The 21,561-nt window shown below is 42.3% G+C and overlaps 1 protein-coding gene across 1 annotated transcript in view; it reads right to left on the minus strand.

The window, feature by feature from the left end:
- chsy1 (chondroitin sulfate synthase 1) overlaps positions 1-20,731 on the minus strand; it is a 58,150-nt gene extending 37,419 nt beyond the window's left edge. The window contains exon 1 of the mRNA XM_072278380.1: positions 19,760-20,731. Coding sequence (XP_072134481.1) covers positions 19,760-20,530 — 771 coding nt within the window. The 5' untranslated portion in view covers positions 20,531-20,731. The remainder of the gene's footprint in view (positions 1-19,759) is intronic.
- Between the last annotated feature and the right edge of the window lie 830 nt (positions 20,732-21,561).

Genomic DNA, 21,561 nt, shown 5'->3' on the forward strand with positions numbered 1-21,561 from the left:
ACAGTCTCTCTCTCTCTCACTCCGCGCCTTGTAAAAGCCATGAAAAAGACATCACGCACACACAGACACACACGCAGACTTGCACGCACGCAGGCACACGCCAAAAAAAACCTATCATGCTTGGAGGGAGAAAGGTCTAGTTTCTATTGAAGACCTTTACATAGAGGGACGGTTTGCAACATTTAGTCTGCTGAAAGAGAAATTTGAGCTGCCTCATTCACACTTTTTTCATTACTTACAAATTAGACACTACATTCAATCTAAGATTTGTAATTTTGAAATCCTTCCAGGGAACCATTTTTTGATATTTTAAAAGAACCCTCCTGACTCCAAGCATTTCGTTTCTAAGTTTGTACGTTTGTTTGATGATTGCACTGTAGCATGTGAAGATTAGAGATGGCTGGAGAGAGGAGTTGGGCATTGAATTATCTGAAGCTGCTTGGGACAAGAGTTTGTCTATGATACAGGCTTGCTCTGTTAACAGCAGACACCAACTGATCCAGTTTAAAGTTGTTCATTGTCTCCACTACTCTAAACTTAGATTGCACAGGATTTACCCTCCTGTCTCACCAATGTGTGATAGATGCCAAGGGAAGGAGGAGGCCACGTTGTCACACACCTTTTGGTTTTGCCCATTACTGACTGGATTTTGGTCCAAAATATTTGACTGGTACTCAAAGGCCTATAAAAGATCCTTCCCCTTGGAAGCTGGTCTCACCATCTCTGGCTGCTCGCAATCTACTATTTGTTTCCCTGCAGCCATACAACAGTCTCTGATGCTGGGGATGATTGTTGCCAAAAGACTTATCTTGAGGGAATGGAAATCACCTTCTCCCCCTTCCTTTCGGAGATGGATGGCTGATATGATTTCAGTCATACAGATGGAGAAACTTAGGTTCTTGAGAACCAATTCAATTAAAAAATTTTCAGCTATCTGGGATCCATTTCTTGCCTACCTGGACGAGGCTGGGGGTGGATGAGCAATTTCCCCCCAGCTGATTTTCACAGCCCTCATTTGAGATTTAGTGTTTAGTATTTTTGAGCACTTTCTACAATAGGCATCCCTCTAATTTTATGTCCTTTTTTTTTTGCTTATTTCATTTTTACACATCTGAGCTGGTATGTTCTTGTTGATTTGTTTTCTTTTGAAAATTTTGAAAGTATTAAAAAATAAAATAGACAGCTCTATGATTTACTGTATATCACTCAACTTTCATTAATGAGTATCATTTAAGTTAGAAATGTATGCAACTTAGCTGTTTCTATCTTTATTGCCGATTCCTTTCTTTTGGGTGATACTAAGAGCTTGGGAAGTATTCTCGAAAGAAGTGGAGGTCTGCTGCAGTACATTATTGTCAATAGTACACATTCAAACTGGAAGTTTGCAAGTGAAAGGATAAAGGATAAGGATGATGGATGATGGATAATGAGTTAAAGGATGATGGATAGGCACCAATCAAGTGGCTTTGATCTGGATGGTGGCAAGCTGCTTTATTATTGGTGGAACTGCACTGTTCCTTGTTAAGTGCACTGTTAATGTGCCTTGGAAATTTAAAGACCAAGTCCACACAAGGCACATAACTCAAAGAGACTCCTGCATCTACTGTAGAAGTTTGGCTCAGAAATTTATTTTTGGCTGAAGTATACTCCTAGAGTGTTGATGGTGGGGGACTCTACAATGGTAATTCTGAACATGGGCAGTTAGACAGTCATTCACAAAAAAAAAACACTAAAATCTACCATCTAATTAGCTTAATCCAGAGTTATTTTTCGCAGTTTACTACATGCAAGTCACAATGGCTTCATAATCCGAGATTGGAAATGGAACCAAAGACAAACATCCTACTCCTGAAGAAAGGTAGATCACTGACGAACAGTTGCAGAGCTAGGCCCAGGCTACCATCCTAAGGAAATTAGTCAATGTTAAAATTAACAAGTCATTGATTAAAGACAGATGAAACAATTTTTTTTTCCCCCAAGAGGATGAAGTGTATTTGAAATGAAAAAGGATCCAGTGCTTTCTCAGCATATATGATGAATAAACTCCTCTCGGGCTTCTAGCCAGGTCCAAATGTAGATCATAACCAATGTTTTGATGACAAACTCTGCCATAGCAAAACAAAACATCGGTTATAATTGATATCTGTACCCAGTTGGAAGCTTGCGAAGAGTTTATTTGTGCATTTGAAATGTTCGTTCTGAAAACTGGTAAATACAAAGTGTTCAGAATATTTTCAATGCTGGAGGTAATAGGTTGTTGATAGGGTAGTGGGGCGTTGTTGATAGGGTAGTGGGGCAATGCAAAAGGATGCGAGGGGTTGGCAGGATTGCAAAACTGATGTACAGTGGCATGCAAAAGTTTGAGCACCCCAGTCAAAATTTCTGTTACTGGGAATAGCTAAGTAAAAGGTGAATTGATTTCCAAAAGGCATAAAGTTAAAGATGACACATTTCTTTAACGTTTTAAGCAAGAAAATTTTTACTTCCATCTTTTACAGTTTCAAAATAACAAAAAAGGAAAAGGGTCCGAAGCAAAAGTTAAGGCACCCCACATGGCAGTACTTAGTAACACCTCTTTTGGCAAGAATCAGAGCTTGTAAATGCTTTCTGTAGCCAGCTAAGAGTCTTTCAATTCTTGTTTGGAGGATTTCACCCATTCTTCCTTGTAAAAGGCTTCTAGTTCTGAGTACAAAGAAGGTTCACCAGATTGATTCCTGGGATGGCAGGACTTTCATATGAAGAAAGACCGGATGAACTGGGCTTGTACTCGTTGGAATTTAGAAGATTGAGGGGGGGGATCTGATTGAAACGTATAAGATCCTAAAGGGATTGGACAGGCTAGATGCAGGAAGATTGTTCCCGATGTTGGGGAAGTCCAGAACGAGGGGCCACAGTTTGATAGAGGGGAAGCCTTTTAGGACCGAGATTAGGAAAAACTTCCTCACACAGAGAGTGGTGAATCTGTGGAATTCTCTGCCACAGGAAACAGTTGAGGCCAGTTCATTGGCTATATTTAAGAGGGAGTTAGATATGGCCCTTGTGGCTACGGGGGTCAGGGGGTATGGAGGGAAGGCTGGGGCGGGGTTCTGAGTTGGATGATCAGCCATGATCATAATAAATGGCGGTGCAGGCTCAAAGGGCCGAATGGCCTACTCCTGCACCTATTTTCTATGTTTCTATTCTTAGGCTGTCTTGCACGCACTACTCTTTTGAGGTCTGTCCACAGGATGGTTTTGCCATGACTGTGAGGGCCATGGCAAAACCTTCAGCTTGCGCCTCGAGGTAGATTGTGGATTTTGAGGTGTGTTTAGGTTCATTATCCTGTTGTAGGAGGCATCCTCTTTTCATCTTCGGCATTTTTTCATGCATGTATGTATTTACAGACGGTGTGATGTTTGCTTCCAGAATTTGCTGGCATTTAATTGAAATCATTCTTCCTTCTACCAATAAATGTTCCATGTGCCACTGGTTGCAACACAAGCCCAAAGCATGATCAATCCACTCCCATGCTTAACAATTGGAGAGGGGTTCTTTTCATGAAATTATGCACCTTTTTTTCCTCCAAACATACCTTTGCTCATTGCAGCCAAAAAGTTCTATTCAAAAGGTTCAAAGGAACATCTGAACAAGCCTGATGCATCTTGGAAACAAGTCCTGTGGACTGATGAACTTAAAATAGAACTTTTTGGCCAAGAAATTTTGGAATTGGGATTGGGCTTAGAGTTTTCACAAGGAGTGGACTTGGGCCTAACTTCCTATCCCAGAACATGAACTGACAGGAAATAGTATCTACTGCATTTCAGAGCAATGATTTCCTCAAAAATGTTGTCCTTCCCTGAAAATTCAGAAATAGCGCCTTGTAGCCCTGTCATTAATATACATCAAAAGCAGTGGTCCATGTACACGGGAACACAACAGTATGCTTCTTTCTAGAGTAAAACAGAACTGTCCACTACTTCTGATTTCCTGTCACTTAGCCAACTTTCTATCCATACTGCTAAAGTATCCCTCTGGATTTTCTATACTTAGCCCACTTTTATTTGTCTTACCTGGCTGGCATGTCTTAAGGTCTTTTTTTTTCAACCCGTGCTTTTACTTTCTTTGGTCATTGAGTGAATAAAGACTTTGTGGGAATACACCTACAAATGTGGCTTAAAGATGGGCAAAAATTGAACCTCAACATTCATAATTGCAAGATTTCCAAATGAGATTTGGAAAGAAAATCAAATGGCAGAGCACTAGCTGTAGAATTTGTAGAAGACCCTAGATGCCAAAACTGTAACCATGTTGAGATGAAAGGAGTAGCTTGCATGTCTCATGAAATAAACAATTATTTAAGACAAGAATGGATGGGAAAAAATGCCAGACCCAGGCAAAATGTATCCTATATTCCAAACGATCATCGTGTCCCTCTCTCTTCTGGCTATAGTGAGAGGACTAGCAAATCAGCAGATGTAGTACATTGTTTCTCAGGTTTTCACAAGCCAGATGGCGCCACATTACTGGTGAGCAAATCAGGACTTCGACATGTTAGACAAGTGATGTGCTAGACTATCAATGCCTTGCTTAAATCTAAGTACCAACACAAAAAAAAAGGGTCAGGACACCAAGGAAAAGAGGAATTAAAAATTAAGCTTAGTCAGAGATTGCGAAGTATAATGGTTGATGGATCTTCAATGATTGGAGGGCTATGATTAGTGGCATCTTGCACGGTTTAGCAATTGTCTCCTTGATTTTCATTGTATCACAATGTCCCATATAGGAGCTATGACTGTCTGCAAACGATAATGATGTTGGCATTATAGCTGATAGTGAAGTTCGAGAGTGTAGGAAAATACAATAGGGCTGGCTGGAGGGCATAGAAGTGGCAATATCAATAAAAAAAGAATGTGTAAGCCAGTGTTCCTGGGGAGGGAGAACAGTGAGCAAGTCACAGAGTACAGCATGGAAACAGACAGATCACATTGACCAAAATGTCTATCTAAACTAGTCGCATTCTCCTAATGGAAGGATATCAGAGAAATCCTTGAATGCAAGTCCTCAGATCCCACAAATTAACTGAGTATGCCTGCTTACCAGTTCATCTAAAGGAAAGTACATAAGTCACGATAACTATACAAAACTAGCATTAAACTACAGTTACAGTCTGATCATCACACCACAAGGATGACAGCACTACAGCAGCCTGAAGAGTTCAAGCATTTTATGTCAGCTCAACACCCCTGCAAGAGCATTAATAGCTGACCTTGCCAGCAATAAATCTTACCAATCTTTTGCACTTTAAGAATCTTAAAGTTATGCAATGAAAATCGGTTCTCCAAACATTTTCATACTAGAATCTGATTCACCGCATATTAGTCCAAATGGAATTGTTAAACTTGTGAGATTACTTCTGTTAACCGCTGGAAATATTAGTGCTTCTTCCCACCACTAAATTTTTCCTTCATCATTTAAAACTGCTTTTTGCACACCCTACGCTAAGATATTTGAGATCTTGCACTCCTTAAGGAAAAAATAAAATCTGTGATTGAGTGGGAGGTTGGGTCTGGAAGAGGCTAGAATTAGCAAGGAATGTGCAGTTTACTTTACTCTGCTCCTGACACATGAAATACAGGCATAAAAAGAGCTTTGTTTTTGTTTGCAATGAACAAGGCTCGCTTATGCTGTGTGCAGATGATCAAGGTACCAGCACCCTATACTTTAGTAAGTGCAGCTCACCATTCCAGGTAGATATGGACAATTTCAGAGAAATACACACTGGGAATTACTGGAGAAAGAAAGAAAGACTAAAATGGTACTGCAATGCCCAGCCACTAGAGACCCAAAGCACAAGACTTAATGAAACCAGTTTGAAAATTAGTGACATTCACAATTTGATAACAGCAGTAATTTAGGATTATCTTAAAAAACTGTTGGGAGGGCCAACAGCTAGTTGGTTGGAGGAGATCTTTTCTGGGACATTATGGACAATGAACAAGATCAACAGTGCCCATGTTTGTGGGAGTTATAATCACAGCATAATTAGTTACTAAATATATAAAGTTGTTAGTTTAGGGGTACATCCAATTCAAAAATGTTACATCAGCTCCAAACTGGCTTAAAATTTTAACTAATTCAAACACTGCCCCTTAGTTACATTAATTTCAGACTGCCCACCTAATCAGTACTCAGTGTTATAATTCCTGAGGTTTGCATTGAATGCACTACTGTTTGGTATTACCCAGAATCATAATCAGATCACATGGCTCTTTCCAACTGAAGCCAGAGTAAAGAAAAAGGTAACTGCATAAGGTATTGCTGTTGAATGGACTGAACTATGCAGCTTACTACTACTGCATATTTTCGACTGACCTCCTTATTCATTTGGGAATTGACTTGTACAATTTCTCACATGCAAACAGTACAAGCTCGGAGTGCTCAGGGGCTCCAAGTTTCAGGACCCAGGTCAGACTGTTATGCAACTTTCATTGCTAGGAGTTGAAGTGTCACGATTGCTCTTTCACACTCACTAGACAATTCAACCCATTCTGAGACTCAAGATATTGCAGATGCTGGACTATGGCACGATGAACAATGAACTCAGTGAGTCAAGCAGCATCTCAGGGGGCAAAATGAATTGTCAACGCTTTGGGTCCAAACTCTGAATCAAGTTTAAGTGGAGAGGGGAGAAAACTAGTATAACTCGAACCAGGTAGGGGAAGGGCAAGAAACACCTGTGAGAAAACTGTAAAGTCTATCTCCATACGGCTGGGCACGAACAATGTGTTTCCTAATTTTAGGAAACCCTTCCCTATGGCAGGTTCTTCCCATCCCTCATCCCTTCTTAGGAGTCTCCTGCAGATCCCTCCCCCATTTTTGTCACCTTTACCCCCACACAAATCCACCCCTCCCCCAGCAAATTAGCCACCTTTGTCCCCTTCCTGGTTCCATCCACATACCAAACACACAGTTTACCCACAGGCTTCCTCCTATCCTCCTCACCTTCATCTAGTTCTAGGTAGTTCCATCCACCCATCACTTCTCCCCTAATGGTTCCTATTATCACCGTCTTTACTTATCAGATTCCAAAACTAGTAGCCTTTGCAGTCCTGCTCATCTCCCTCCAGCAGCTGTATCCAACCACCAGCCTCATCTACCATTCACCTGCCACTCTCTCCCAATTCCACTCTACTGCAACCTGCTCATCATATCTCCCACGGTCCACCAATAGCCTCTTGTCTCACCCCTCCCTTTGTCCTCTTTCAGACATCCCACCCTGCAAAAACTCATTTCAGGGAGATAGCACCCCCACACCCCCATCGACCTCCAAGGGCGCATGCATACTGGACATTTGATCATGAAAGAACACAACAGTTTATTTGACAAATAGATCAATACAGTAGCTCCTTAGCAGCTAGCCAGCTAGTTTAAATAATGTTAGCTATGCTAATGAATGAATGACACCTGTTAAACTCACCTCAACATGTCTTTTACAGTCCTAACCCATCACGGGCAATAGAAAAGTCACTGTTGCAAACAGTGCAGCGAGCAACACTGTCATTATTTTTGACCCCTATTAGGCAGGGGTACACTTAAGTGTAGTCTGGGGTGAAGTGCGTTTTATACCTGCTTTTCTTGAAACACTTTGCCACAGCAGTGCAGGACACGAAACTGAACTGATGGAGAGACAGAGGTCTACTGTAAAGCCCGCCCACAGAGAAAACTGATAGGTCTACTTAGCACAGAGAGACCAATCAGGATGCTCGCTCTTGCTCCCGCTCCCGATCTTGCTCCTGCTCTCCCTCTCATTTCCAGGATATTGTATATAATTTGTGGGCGTCAGGGAGCTGCTACTAATATGCGGGAGACTCCCGGAACTTCCGGGAGAGGTGGGATGTCTGCTCTTTACACAATCTCCTCCCTTCTCAGTCCTCATGCTTGGACATTTCTGTTCCTCCCACAGATACTGTTTGACTCACTGAGTTCCTCTGGTACATTGCTTCATCCATTCTGGGGCATATTTATTATGTTCAGCTAACATTGTGACAAATGACATGGTTAATCTGAGGATAGTATTAATACCCTGGTTTCTGCTAAAACTCCACCCATCCAAGCAGGTCCATTCCTACAAAATTTCAAAATCTTAAACACTAGAATTCATTCACTTTTCTTTAATGAAGGTTGTCTGCCAAAATTGGCTGCTCAGTGTGCCAGGACTTGCTGTCCAGAGGGCCCCCTCCAAACCCTGCTGAGTGAGGTAAGTTCTCTGACAGAGCAACTATTGTTTAGCTTTTAATATAAAGTGCAACAGTAAAACTTATTTTAAAAGCAGATAACATTTTTAAAAAAAAACACAATCAACCAAAAAATTTAATAAAAGCAATCAATTTATTTGTTTTCTAGGTTCAGTCCCCTCCCCGTTCTCAATACATAGTTAGTTTTAAGCCAGCTTCGGGGCTTGTTCTCAAGCACATTCCCTACAAACCCCCAGTTTAGACTCTTACTTTCTGTCCACTGCTTACATACAGCGTTGTTGAGTTTGCATCTTATAAATTTTATTTATATTTACAGCATGGTAACTGGCCCTTCTGGCCCAACGTTATCGAAAATGACAACTGTTCTTAGGACCCAAGATCAGCGAGAGGTACATCTCCCAAAAGCAAGCATAATCTGGAGCACAAACTCTTCCAAGCCTCAATGAGTAAGGGCTTTTAAAAAAAAGACAAAGGTCAAGAGTGCTAAGGGAGTCATGGATGACTGGGGCTGAGTATGTTATTGGATGGATTACAAGTGCAATGGAAACTACTTTGGGGAACTTTAAGCACCATCTGATCCTACATTAAATGCTGTGATTAACACACTTCAATGGCTCCCTTTACCTTGACTTATTCAGCCATTTGCACCACTAACTAATGATCTGTTCACAAGCAAATTGAGAACAATTTACTATAGCAGCACCACAATCACCCAACCAGCAAAGCACCTCGATTAGAATGTAATTTAGCCCATAAACACTGGAAGAACTCGGCAAATCAGGCACTATTGCAGAAGTGGAGTAAACAGTCAATTTTTCTGGTCGAGATCCAGAGTCAGGATTGAAAGGAAAGGGGGCAGAAGCCAGAACAAGGTGGGGCAAGGGGAAGTAGTACAAGCTGGGAGGGGACAGGTGCAAGACGTAAAGAGCTGAAGGAGGAATCTAACAGGAGAGGACAATACATCATGGAAGAAAGGGAAACCAGAGGGAGGTGATGAGCAGGTGAGCAAAGGATGCAAGAGGGTAACCAGAATGTGAAATGGAAAAAGAGAGGGGTGGGGGGGGGGGGTAAGAAAAACAAATGACCAGAAGTTGAAGAGATTGATATTCATGCCATTAGATTGGAAGTTACCCATTCTTAATGCGCTGCTCCTCCAATCCAAGTTTGGCCTCATCTTGGCAGTAGTAAACAACACACCGACATCAGAATCGGTGACCAGGAAATTCAGACTGATAATGAAAACATAACTAGTAAAGTAAGCCACCTATGACTTGCCTGTTAGAGGTGACTAACTCTTAAATGCATCTTCATTTCAGGAGAGAAAATAAATGCTAGCCATGCCAGTGAATCTGGGTGGTTAAAGCATCTCAGAAACTGCTGCCCTCCTGGGATTTTTATGCACAACCATCTCTCAAGCAGGGGTCCTAACCTAGGGTCCACGGACCCCTTGGTTTATGGTAGGAGTTCATTGTATAAGGAAAGTTGGGAACCTCTGCTCTATGAGTTTAAAGAGAATGGTGCAAAAAAAAAAAAAAAAAAAATCCAGCATCAGGACAGTGTGTGGTAGCTGTTTAAAGATCTTAAACTAAAGATTCTGCAGATGCTGGAAAACTTGAACAACATACACTTATACTGCAAAACCATTTGTCACTGCTGATCTTCAGGGAAAGAAATTGCCACCCTTGGCAGGGTTTATGAAACTACAGAACAATAGCAATGGTTTCAACTTAATTCAACAGGTCATACATTTGTTTAAAAATCTCTCTGAGAATAGCATACAGCATCATCCCAAACACGAGGAATTCAGCAAGTCAAGCAGCATCTATGGAGAGAATAAGCAGTTGATGTTTTGGACCAAGATCTATCTGCCTGATCTGCTAATGCTAGGTGCTTCATTAGGTGCTGTTCTTTTACATAGCAGCAACATTACAAATGAGTGGCTAGCTGGGTATTCAAGTGGATCTGGTATCACATGTAGGCCAAACTAGATAAAGTACAGTATAGCAAATTTCCCCCCATTGAAAAATATTTGTGAACGAGACTGATCTATGATTATGTAGTTCTGGTCATTACTCACTTTTGCTGCAAAGCCCCTTTGTCACCACTGATCTTCACGGATGCAACGTGCAAATTAATCTTGATGAGGACTCCCAAATCCATTTTTCACCTCTGATTGCTCAATTTTCTCCTTGTTTAGAAAATAACCTATGCTTTTATTCTTCCTACTCAAGCGCATGATCATATACTTCCCTACAATAGGCTACAAAATTACTTCTTGAAAATCTGATTTAATTGCTTTGCACAATAGACTCTAGTGGGGATATTTCAAACAGTGGTTTGGTGGGCCATGACTAAATATTGTGCTAGGCTAGTTTAGGAACACAAGAGACTACAGTTGCTGGAACCAGGAACAAAAAATAGTAAACTGCTGGAAAAAAAAGAGTTAAATTACTCAAGCACAATGTCGATCTCTATTGAGCGAGCAACCTAATTGGCCTGCATCAGAAGGCAGCTCGTTTACTGTTGTATGAAACTCAATCTAACAATTCCCACTGTCACAGTGAAATGCACTCTGTGGCAACAAAGGGACAGAAGACAACTCTGGTCAAGACCCTGCTTCAGAACTGAGAGTAGAGAAAGGAGAAGATAACTTCTAGAAGTGGGAGGGAGGGGTGAGGCCGAGATTAGTAGGTGATAGGTGAAACCAGATGAGGAAGCGATGACTAAATCAGAGTTCAGGTTTCCTGTGACAGGGGACTCCCTACTGACACCCTTAACAGTCAACTGTAGCTCCAAAAAAAAAACCAAAGCAGCTCTGCACCTAGGAGAAGCAGTCTGTTTAGTGACACCCCACCAACAAAACAACATCCACCACTGCCATATCACAGCTGCAATGAATACCACCTACACTATTGTGCTTGGACCACAATTTACAGCACCTCCCAAACCCATGATGGCTATCAACAGACAAGGAGCAGCTATATGGGAACTCACTGCTTTTAGGTTGCCCTCCAAGAGACACACCCATTGCCTTATTATTGCAAAATCCAAATCCTGGAACCCACTAGGATCGCCTGTAGCAACACTAACTATTCAACCCCACTTTCCTAGAGGCAGGGCCAACTAGCTTTGCCAGTGACAAAGATCTCCCAAAAAGTTATAAATAGTGGTATCCAAATTACTCAAGCACCATGTCGACCTCTGCTGAGCGAGCAGCCCAATTAGCCTGCATTAGAAGGCAGCTCATCTACTGTTGCGTGAAATTCAATCTAACAATTCCCACCATCACAGTAAAATGCACTCTGCTTAAGATGCAAGAAGATCATGCACCAAGTTTAATTTATGATTCTACAATCTTTCTCATAAATCAATAGACAAAATTGCATTTAGTGTGCAATTTAAATCTAAACCTTTTAAATCGTATCATAGAGCATCAGTATTGAGAGCTCCCATATTGATGAATCTAACAAACACTCAAGTGGACTGTAACCAAATCTGCTGTCAAGGATTAGATAGGAAAGCAAGTTGTCAATTAACTTAACTTACAGCCCCTACACAACTTTGGCAGGTAAGTATATTGCTGGATTTTTTCTCACACTGGATAATAAGAAAATACAGTGGATTCAGTTTAATGGTAGCAATCAAAACTATAAGTTACTGTATTAAACACTTTTTCCTCAGATACAATCACTGCAATTAATAGCCTGCAGCTTCCCATTCAGAGGAACCACCTGTATGACCTGACAGTTCTGCAGTGTAAACTGAAGTCGCAAAGATACAGGATGATTGCAGTGTGATGGGTACAAGCCAAAGTGAGGTAGTGGGGCCCGGAGTGAGCCAATGCTAGAGCCACGTGGAGGTGACTTGATGCAGCAGAACTGAGGCAAGGCAGAGACAAGGCGGATGGGCCCAGGACCAGGTTCAACAGTGAGGAATGAGCTGAAGTTTGCCATTTTGTAGATTATACATATTTTTAAGTGAACATGGATGCATGAAGGTCAGTATTCCACTTGAACTGTTAAAGATTGCCTGTAAAGTTGGCATGGCTCCAACCTAAAAGGAATGCTTTGCTCATTTGAGTCAGTTCAAAAGTATATTTACCACTGAGTGTATCCTTTTCCTCAATAATGAACTATGGCTGAGCTTATTTTCATGGCATAAAATGTTAAAAATGGCAGTTTGTATCTATTATTCAAGGTAATCATAAATTTGGGTGGTGCCCCAGTTAGTCATTCTTTCAATATGTTTGACTCTTGTTACTGATTCTTCAAAGATGGAAAGTTTAATTCTTTTACTGGAATGATTGAAGTGTCTGAGATGTGATTTTGCATATTTATTTCCTTCCAAGGGAGTTCAGTGCCTATTTCCAAAAACATTGTCTTCTGGCTTTACTACACTTAGTTCTGAGACACCAACTGACGTTGCTCTTAGTTTCTGGAAATGACAAACCTCAAGTAAAGCCATGGCAGAATTTCTGACTAACACTTGTGAAATGAAAGTTTAGCATTCGGGTCTATCTCCTGGTTTGGTCTGATAATGGCATATACACCAAATGGCAGAGAGTGAACTAAATATTGAGACCTAGCACCATCATCTCAGTTGTGGTTCTCCCTTCAGCCATCAAATTAAAGCTTTGCCATGCCATCTAATCCATCTCTGCAACAATCTTATGATGACTTAATTTATGTGCTCTTACCGTTAAACCCTTGTGTTTGGATTTCTTTTTCCAGCTATATTCTTGTTTTGTGCATATTTTAAGTTTTGGTTGGTTCAAATTTAAAAAAACAGAATACAGTGGATTCCGGTTCATTGGGACTCATCAGGACCAGGACATTTTGGCCCAATGAACTGACTGTCCCAATTAGCAAAGTTTCATGGAAATAGGTAAAAAGGTATAAAAAGAAACAAACTACTACTTAACGGAGTAACAAATTATGTTTTTAAATGAAATACAAGTTGAGTAACCCTTATCCAAAATGCTCAGGGCTGGAAGTGTTTCAGATTTCGGAATATATAAGATAGGCTGGGATTCCACTATTTCTGACTGAATTTATGTGCTACCAGTAATCAGTCTTTGTGTCTTACACTTGTTTGTCACACATATGTAGCCATTCAGCATGTTTTTTTCTTCAGCGAAAATCCTGGTAAATTGAATTAATTTCCCCCGCTCCATAATCAGCACTTCATCATCACAAATCTCTAAAATTTAATGCATGCCTTAATCTCCGCAACCAGCCTGATGAATATTCACAATTACCATCAATTTTCAGTTCATTGTGATAGATTTTTGCTTGTTTCATGATCAACATGCTGTCAAATGACATACATTCACTGTGGTGATGAACCTACACTTTCAATATATAATTGAGTTCTTCACTTTTCACTTAATGTGATGTTTTTCTATTTTTCATTCATTTCTGTTCTTTACATATGTGATGTCACTTCTGGTCTGTCTGTTGGGTGCGGACACCTACACACCTCCTGGGAACCTTCCCAATGTCTTGTGGAATTTCCCATTTGAGACATGTCAGTGCTCAAAATAAATTGTGGATAAGGGTACTCAACCTATAGAGAATAAATGAGAACACTATTAAAACTACAATATATAAAACTGTTAGTTATTCAATGTACACTGACATGTTCTTTTCATTGAATATAAATGAAAGTCAGTGCAAGCACCTAGTGCAGGTAATGGACTGCCCTCAAACAGTGCTTTTGACAACTGCATCCTCCAAATCTTCATTTTAACTGTAATATTCAAGACGATGGTCAAAACCTTCAAATTCTTCATAGTCCCAAACTTGTTGATGTAATAAAACTAATTCATTTTCACTCCCAGTTGAGCAAAACAGTTTCAAATTGTCTTACTGGTAATTACTCACCAACTATCAGGGACAAAAATCACTACTTTTTCAACACAAACATGCTATTTAACAACTGTTCGCTCCGAGCTAATGACCACATGACATGCATGCGACTGACACTAGTTCGAAAATGTCTCCTGTCCCAATTAAGTGGCATGGTGCCCCAAATAAAGGAAATCCCAGCTACTTTCTGGATTGGTTCTGTACTTTAAGAGTTGTTCTGAATAAGTGGCTAGCCTCGATTAACTGATGGCCCAATTAACCGGAATCCACTGCATCTGTTGGATTGGGAATTGTGCACAGACCTGTGGATTTTATTTCCATCTGGAAAAAGTGGACACAGGGCAAATGTACTATGTATTGCTATACACCATGCTACCAATTAAAGTTCTGTCCTGACTTATCAATTTGCAGCTAAGGTTTTAAATTAAACCTCCTCCATCCACTGCCATTAAATGTGAATGCCAAATACCTTTGAGTTTCAGAAAGTATCTGTGTATCACTCCTTCCCCTGAAATTTATACTTCCAATATCAGGTTTCATAAAACATTCTGAGTGTTGCTTCTACTGTCACACGACCCTTGGCTTATCATTCCAACCCAAAACCAACAGCATCAAGCACGAGAGTGCTGTGCTACCTTCCCCATAAGTAATTATTTTATTGTAGGTGGAAGACTTCGTCACTGGCATTCAGAGCATTGGACACTCATGTTTGCATAATTATGTTCACATAACTCAAATCCATTTCTTAATGTCGGATGCAATAGCAAACTTAAAAGCAAATCCCTCTTTAGCTATAGCCTTTAGTTAAATATTTGTAGGTAAAAATTTGTGGGGATCTTTAGAATCTATGTGAGGAAACTGCTAACAATAACTAAATATAGATATCTGAATGTCGAGCAAGCAGTAAATGAAGGGAATCAGTAGCTTGATTTGTATCTTTGGCAGAAATGGATTGTACCAAATGGAATTTGGTTGCCACAATGTAATGTGATGTAGATTCTTTTTAGATACAGCTTTTTGTTTCAATGCTTGCAGTACAGTTGTCCAATGTGCAGACTCCAAGGCTTCTGTCCAATTAGGGTTGGACAATTAATGTGGTATCCACATTAGTAAAAGAATTCATGAGCAATGCACACAAACTGCTGAAGCAACTTAGCAGGTCAGGCAGCATCTGTGGAGGGAAATAAAAAAGCCACCATTTTTAGGGTGTTTTCCTTCTCCTAGATGAGCTGCCAACCACAGCTAATGAACCTCATCTGGCAAAAAAAAACTATTTTAAAAAAAAGACATTAATTACCACATACTCCCAAGAGTAACTAATTAGAAATCACTATCTCAAACATAAGTGTTCCAATGACTGCCAAATGGCAGGAATAATAACGGTCATGGAGATTTCCTGCTGTAATTCTGGATTGAGAAATTCCACCCAGCGTCTCAGCTGCACCTAATCTGGCTTAATGCCTTCGTAAAAGAACTATATAAAACTACACCAACCGAGAAAAAGCAATAAGCAAAAAATCAAACTCAGACATGGTTTAAAATTTGATTGTACAAGATATATCACTCCATCTCAATAGCATTCAAAGTAGGGCTCTTCTCACTGCTGAAATACCACTCTGATTTTAATTAGCCTCGTGTCCAAATACAACTCCATCACAGGAATAAAAATAAAATATAATCATCAACCTGAACACTGACAGCTTCTTAACCCCCCCGCCGCCCCTCCCTCAAATACTGTCAGATCTGCTGAGTGTTTTCAGTATTGCTTTTATTTCATATTTCCAGCATCTGCAGTATACATTTAAAAAGTAATTATGATGCAGAATATCACATATTCCTTGCTTGAGAAGCAAACCTCAGGAATTCATAAGGTTACACTGAAGTTTGGAAATGAAAGCTGAGTTATTGAAGAATTAATTGCAGCCTCTTTATTTTAAAGATCAATTTAATTCAAGTGTTTGAAGTTTCAATACAAGGGCACTTTCCGCTATATTATCCAGTGCACTAGTTATGATGCAGTATGCTATAAGGTCCAACGAAAATGTCTAGTCTGCATTGTAGATCATGAACCTACAACTTCAGCCTTTTTCTAAAAATTTGTGCTAACTACCCTTTGTCGTTAAAAGTAATTTTTTTTCCCCCACAGCTGCTGAAAACTCAATGGGCAAAGAAGCGAGAATCACTACACAAAAACGACCGGTTCCATCTGTGAGAGGTTGGGACCACCTTGAATATAAAGCATTTTGCTGCAGAGTAGAACTTTGCAATAAGATTCCAAAAATTCATTCTGTTGCAGGACACCAGTTGGGCCCAGATCTAAAAAGGATTCTGCACCATTCACCTGCCCATTCTATGGTTCATTCTTCTACTGCTAACATCAGGGCACCAGAGAGTCCATGATTAACAGTTTCTCTCTGGCCCAATACAAGGATCTCTTTACTTAAATATTAAGAAAAAGGCTTGAACTATCATCACTCATTCCATTTCCCAAAAGCCTGCAGTTGTATCATCACATTTCCCTTACAGAATCTGCATCATTCTGAGGTTAGTTCCAACTGGAACTTCTGAGACCACAAAGATTATTCATTTTGCAAGTTAGAGAACATTGTGTAATAGGTGGCATTGTTGAATATGTAGTCAGATAGTATATTGACAAAGATCTGGGGGAAATATAAAATAGGAAAACTGGAGATGAGTCTGTGTCTAATGATGAAGAAATGGAAAGGGACACTTTGAAAAAGATGAGATAGAACAAGCAAACCAACCCAAACATTAAGGTCCCCCACAACCGCACCCACAGCTGTGTCACCACCCACGGCTCCAATCTGCTAACTGAATTTGCCGATGATACTACATTGATTGGCTTAATCTCAAACAATAATGAAGTGGCCTACAGGGAGGAATTCACCTCTGACACAGTGGTATCAAGAAAACAACCTCTCCCTCAGTGTCGCAAAAACAAAGGATTACAGGAGGAATGGAGATGGGCTAACCCCTATTGACATCAATGAATCTGGGGTTGAGAGGGTGAACAGCTTTAGTTCTTTGGCATTCACATCACTGAGGACCTCACGTGGTCTGTACATACCAGCTATGTGGTGAAAAAGGCACAACAGCGCCTCTTTCACCTCAGACAGTTGAGGAAGTTTAGTATGGGCCCCCAAATCCTAAGGACTTTCTACAGGGGCATAATTGAAAACATCCTGACTGGCTGCATCACTGCCTAGTATGGGAACTGTACTTTCCTCAACCGCAGGACTCACAGAGAGTGGTACGGACAGCCTAGCACATCTGTAGTTGTGAACTTCCCATAATTCAGGACATTTACAAAGACAGGTGTGAAAAAGGGCCCATAGGATAATTGGGGACTCAAGCCATCCCAATCACAATCTATTCCAGCTGCTACCATCCAGAAAACGGTACCGCAGCATAAAAGCCAGGATGGGACAGCATCTTCCACCATTGTTACAGTAACTGTTCTATTATAATTACTATGATTGGACATTGCACATTTGGATGGAGACGAAACAAAGATTTTTACTCATACATATGAAAGATGCAAGAAATAAAGTCAATTCAATTCAATAAAGTTGTTCCACGACAACTTTGTATGTCAGTGATTTGGATGACAGAATTGACAGCTTTGTGGCCAAGTTTGCGAATGGTATGATGATAGGTGGAGGGACAGATAGTGTCGAGGAAGCAAGAACTCTGCAGAAGGACTCTGGGAGAATGGGCAAAGAGGTGGCAGATGGAATATAGTACGGGGGGGGGGTGTATGGTCACTTTGACAGACAGAATAAAAGTGTAGACTACTTTCTAAACAGGGAGAAAATTCAGAAGTCCAATGTGCAAAGGTGTTTGGGAGCTCTTGTGCAGGATTCCCTAAAGGTTAACTTGTAGGTTGAGTCAGTAGTGAGGAAAGCAAATGCAATGTTAGCATTCATTTTGAGAGAACTAGAATGTAAAAGGATATAATGTTGAGGCTTTATAAAGCACTGGTGAGGCTTCACTTGGAGTACTGTGAGCAGTGTTGGGTCCCTTATTTAAGGAAGGATCTGCTGACATTGGGAAGAGGGAATCTCATTGAAACCTATTAAATGTTAAAAGGCCGAGGCAGATGTGGAGAGGTTCTTTCCTGTAGTGAGGGGGGAGTCTAGGACTAGAAGGCACAGCCTCAGAATACAGGGGTGTACATTTAGACCAGATGACAATTTATTTAGAAAGTGGGTGGTGAATCTGTGGAATTAGTTGCCACAGATGGCTGAGAAAGCCAAGTCATTGAGTATGTTTAAGGTGGAGGTTGTTAGGGCCTCGATTAGTTAGGTCATGAAAGGTTACAGGAAGATGGCAGGTGAATGGGGTTGAGGGGGAAACGGATCATCCATGATGGAATGGCAGAGCAGGTTCGATGGGCCGAATTCTGCTCCTCTCTCTTATGGACAAAACAGCCATAAAGCTAAAAGGTTACAAGTGGGTATATACACAAAGGCAAAGGCACATTGTTTAATCAGCAACAGAGCACCAAGTTGGAAGTAAGAGTTTGAAAGAGGATGTTTATTTAGCAAGAGCAATTCAGGTGGCAAGAGAATGATAGTACTGGGCTGAGCAGGTTTAATCTGCATCTCAGTGTCCAATTTCACATCCAACATGATAGCATAACACTGCAGAGAAAAATCCTCAATGCAAGTAACCTCTCAAAGACAGCAACAATATTTGGCCATGCTCGAGAGGCTTGCCGCAACAAAATTTTAGAGTCAACTTTTCAGTTAATCCGGAGGAGAAATAAAAACACCATCTGCCAACTACCCTTGGGGGCATAATATCTTGGAATGCCTGAGTAAAACCCAATTAGCTGACATTTAGATTGAGCTGCAGGCAAGATAAAGTAAACTTTTAAACTCAAAGAAACTTGGGGTTGTCAGACTGCTCCATCAATGGTTATTCTTCTCAAAATTGAGCAACCAGTCAGTAGCCTGCATCCATGCAAATTGTAAATAATCAAGGCCACAGTATTGATCCCTGTGGCACACCACTAGTTACATCGTACCAAGAAAATCACTTATGCCTACGTTAGTTAGCCAGCCAGCCAATATACGATCCCTTATTTCCCACAACCACCTTTGACGCAAAACTTTAATACAAAAGTCTCCTAAACTCTTAATTAGGACTAAATCCACGTGTTTAAAACGCGACAAAATAACCCCTAGTTAGAAGTGTCCCCAAGCAGCAATATACCGTTGTACAATGTTAATTCTGTCCAGTCAAGCACCTTTAAATAAGATCACGACTTACTTGTAACTATGATTATTAAGCCGAAACCTTCCCCGCACCCCATTCCCCATGTTTTTGGTCGAGTCACCTAACCAAAACTAATAAACTACCATGCGAACATCATTTGTCATCTGCCTCAAAGTTCCAAACTTTAAAGATTGCGATGCACCAGACTTCCACATTTGGAACCACTCTATTCTCCCTTTGAAGAAGTGGTCGGGTCAACTTTTTCTTTTGCCATCTGAAGTTCACACGCCACAGCTTGACCCGGTAACATCACCTGCCCTGGCTGTCCGGGCAGAGGAAGCGTGTGCCGTGGCCAGGGCAGCACTATTTCAGCGCTGGCTCCGGGTTACCCCGCTTTCCTTTCCCCTCGGGTCTTACCTCGTACGACCAAGCGCACTGCACGCCGGCAAACCTGCGCACACAGCGGCCGAGCTCCAGGTCTTCGTGAGTGGTGTACATCTCCCGCAGGCACTGCCCGATGTGAGGCAGCACCCGGCGCAGCAGCTCCCGGCTCAGCACGACGCCCGGGCCGCCCATACAGAAGTTCTCGCCCGGCTCCAGCGCCAGCTTGCCCATCTCCTCGGGGGCGCCGAGGCCGGTCTGGCCCAGGTAGAGCGGCTGGCTGCTGTTGAGGCCCCGCAGGAAGCTCTCCAGCTTCTCGCCGCGGATGTAGGTATCGTCGTCGGCCCGCACGAACCACTCGAATTGCTGCAGGTGCCGCTCCGCCATGTACTTGAGCATCAGGAAGGACTTCTTCTGCGGCGGGTAGGTGTCGTCCACGCCGGGCAAGGCGACCAGGGGCAGCGGCAGGCTCAGGTCCGAGCCCTCGCTGGAGAAGAACTCCACCCGGCCGGGGATGTGCCGGGCCCAGGTCCGGTAGGCCGCCAGCGCCCGGCTCCTCAGGTACTTCTTGGCGCTCATCACCCCCACGTACATGAAGCGCGAGGCCGAGGCTTCGGAGGCCGACGGCGACGACGGGTGTAGTTGGCCGGCCCCTGGTCCTCGGCGGCCGCACACGGCTCGCACCCACTGGCGCTGCGCCTGCCCCAGTCCGGGGGCGCGAGGGAGGACGAGCCAGGAGGCCAGCGCGAAGCCGAGCACCAGGCCCAGTAACACGCTCAGCCAGGAGCGCCGGCACCGGGGCGCCATCCCCGGGCCCGCTCTCTCCCGACCGAGGAGGGGTGAGGGTCCCGGTCCCTCTCGCCAGCCGCTCAGCTTCGCGCCGCACTCAACGGAGCAGCTTCCAGGGGCGGAGCAAAGCCCCGGACCGCGGCCGCTCCATGCTCCGCTCTGCAGGTTCCCAGGGCCGGCAGCAGCGCCTTTAACGCGGCCCGAAGCGCTTCGCTGATTGGCGTGTCATCCGGCTCCAGCCCCCTTAAAGGTGCCATGTCAGCGGCGACTGGGGATTTAAATCCCGCCCAGCATCCAGCCCGCCGATTTAAACTCCAAAAGTTTCCTCCCTCTGGGATTTAAAGCAAATGCACCGCCGGGAATTTAAATAAACTCCAGCCCATTCCCTAGTCTTGCAAATAGAATCCCAAACCCGGCGATTTAAACCCTACTTGCATCAGCAGCGGGTTCCCACTTAGTAAAATCAAGAGAAGGTAGGAATCTGAAACAAAACCGTGCCTGATCTTTTAGCTCAGGGCCAATTTCCACCATTTCATGGAACATCGAACAGTACATCAGGAGAACAGGGTCTTCGACTCACGATATCTGTGTCGACCATGATGCCGAATGAGCCAAATGAAACTAATCCCTTCTGTCAACACATGAAAAAAAATCCATGTATGTTTTAAATACTCTTGAACTCTTTATTGCGCCTGCTTCCACCTCCACGCGTATCAGCAAGTTCCAAGTACTTGCCTCCCTCGGAAACGCCTCCCCTTTCATTTTAAAGCTATGCTCTCTATATTTTGTCATTTCTACCATGGGGTGAATATTCTGGCTGACTACCCTATCTATGCCTCTCATAATTTTATTACGTTCTATCTGGTCTCCCCTTCCACCGTTTGTCTTGCTGTGTGCGGGTGGTAATGTAAGATTTGTATAGTTGCAGGCAGGCAGAGGTCTCGTAGTTGAAGCCCACCTTCTGGAGACTAACATGGAATCTAATTGAAAAGTGAAGGTACTTATAAAGCACGCGATCAAGGGATTCTCATATTTACAATATTAGTAGA

This window comes from Mobula birostris, chromosome 14, assembly GCF_030028105.1.
Source record: "Mobula birostris isolate sMobBir1 chromosome 14, sMobBir1.hap1, whole genome shotgun sequence".
In the NCBI taxonomy this organism is placed as follows: domain Eukaryota; kingdom Metazoa; phylum Chordata; class Chondrichthyes; order Myliobatiformes; family Myliobatidae; genus Mobula; species Mobula birostris.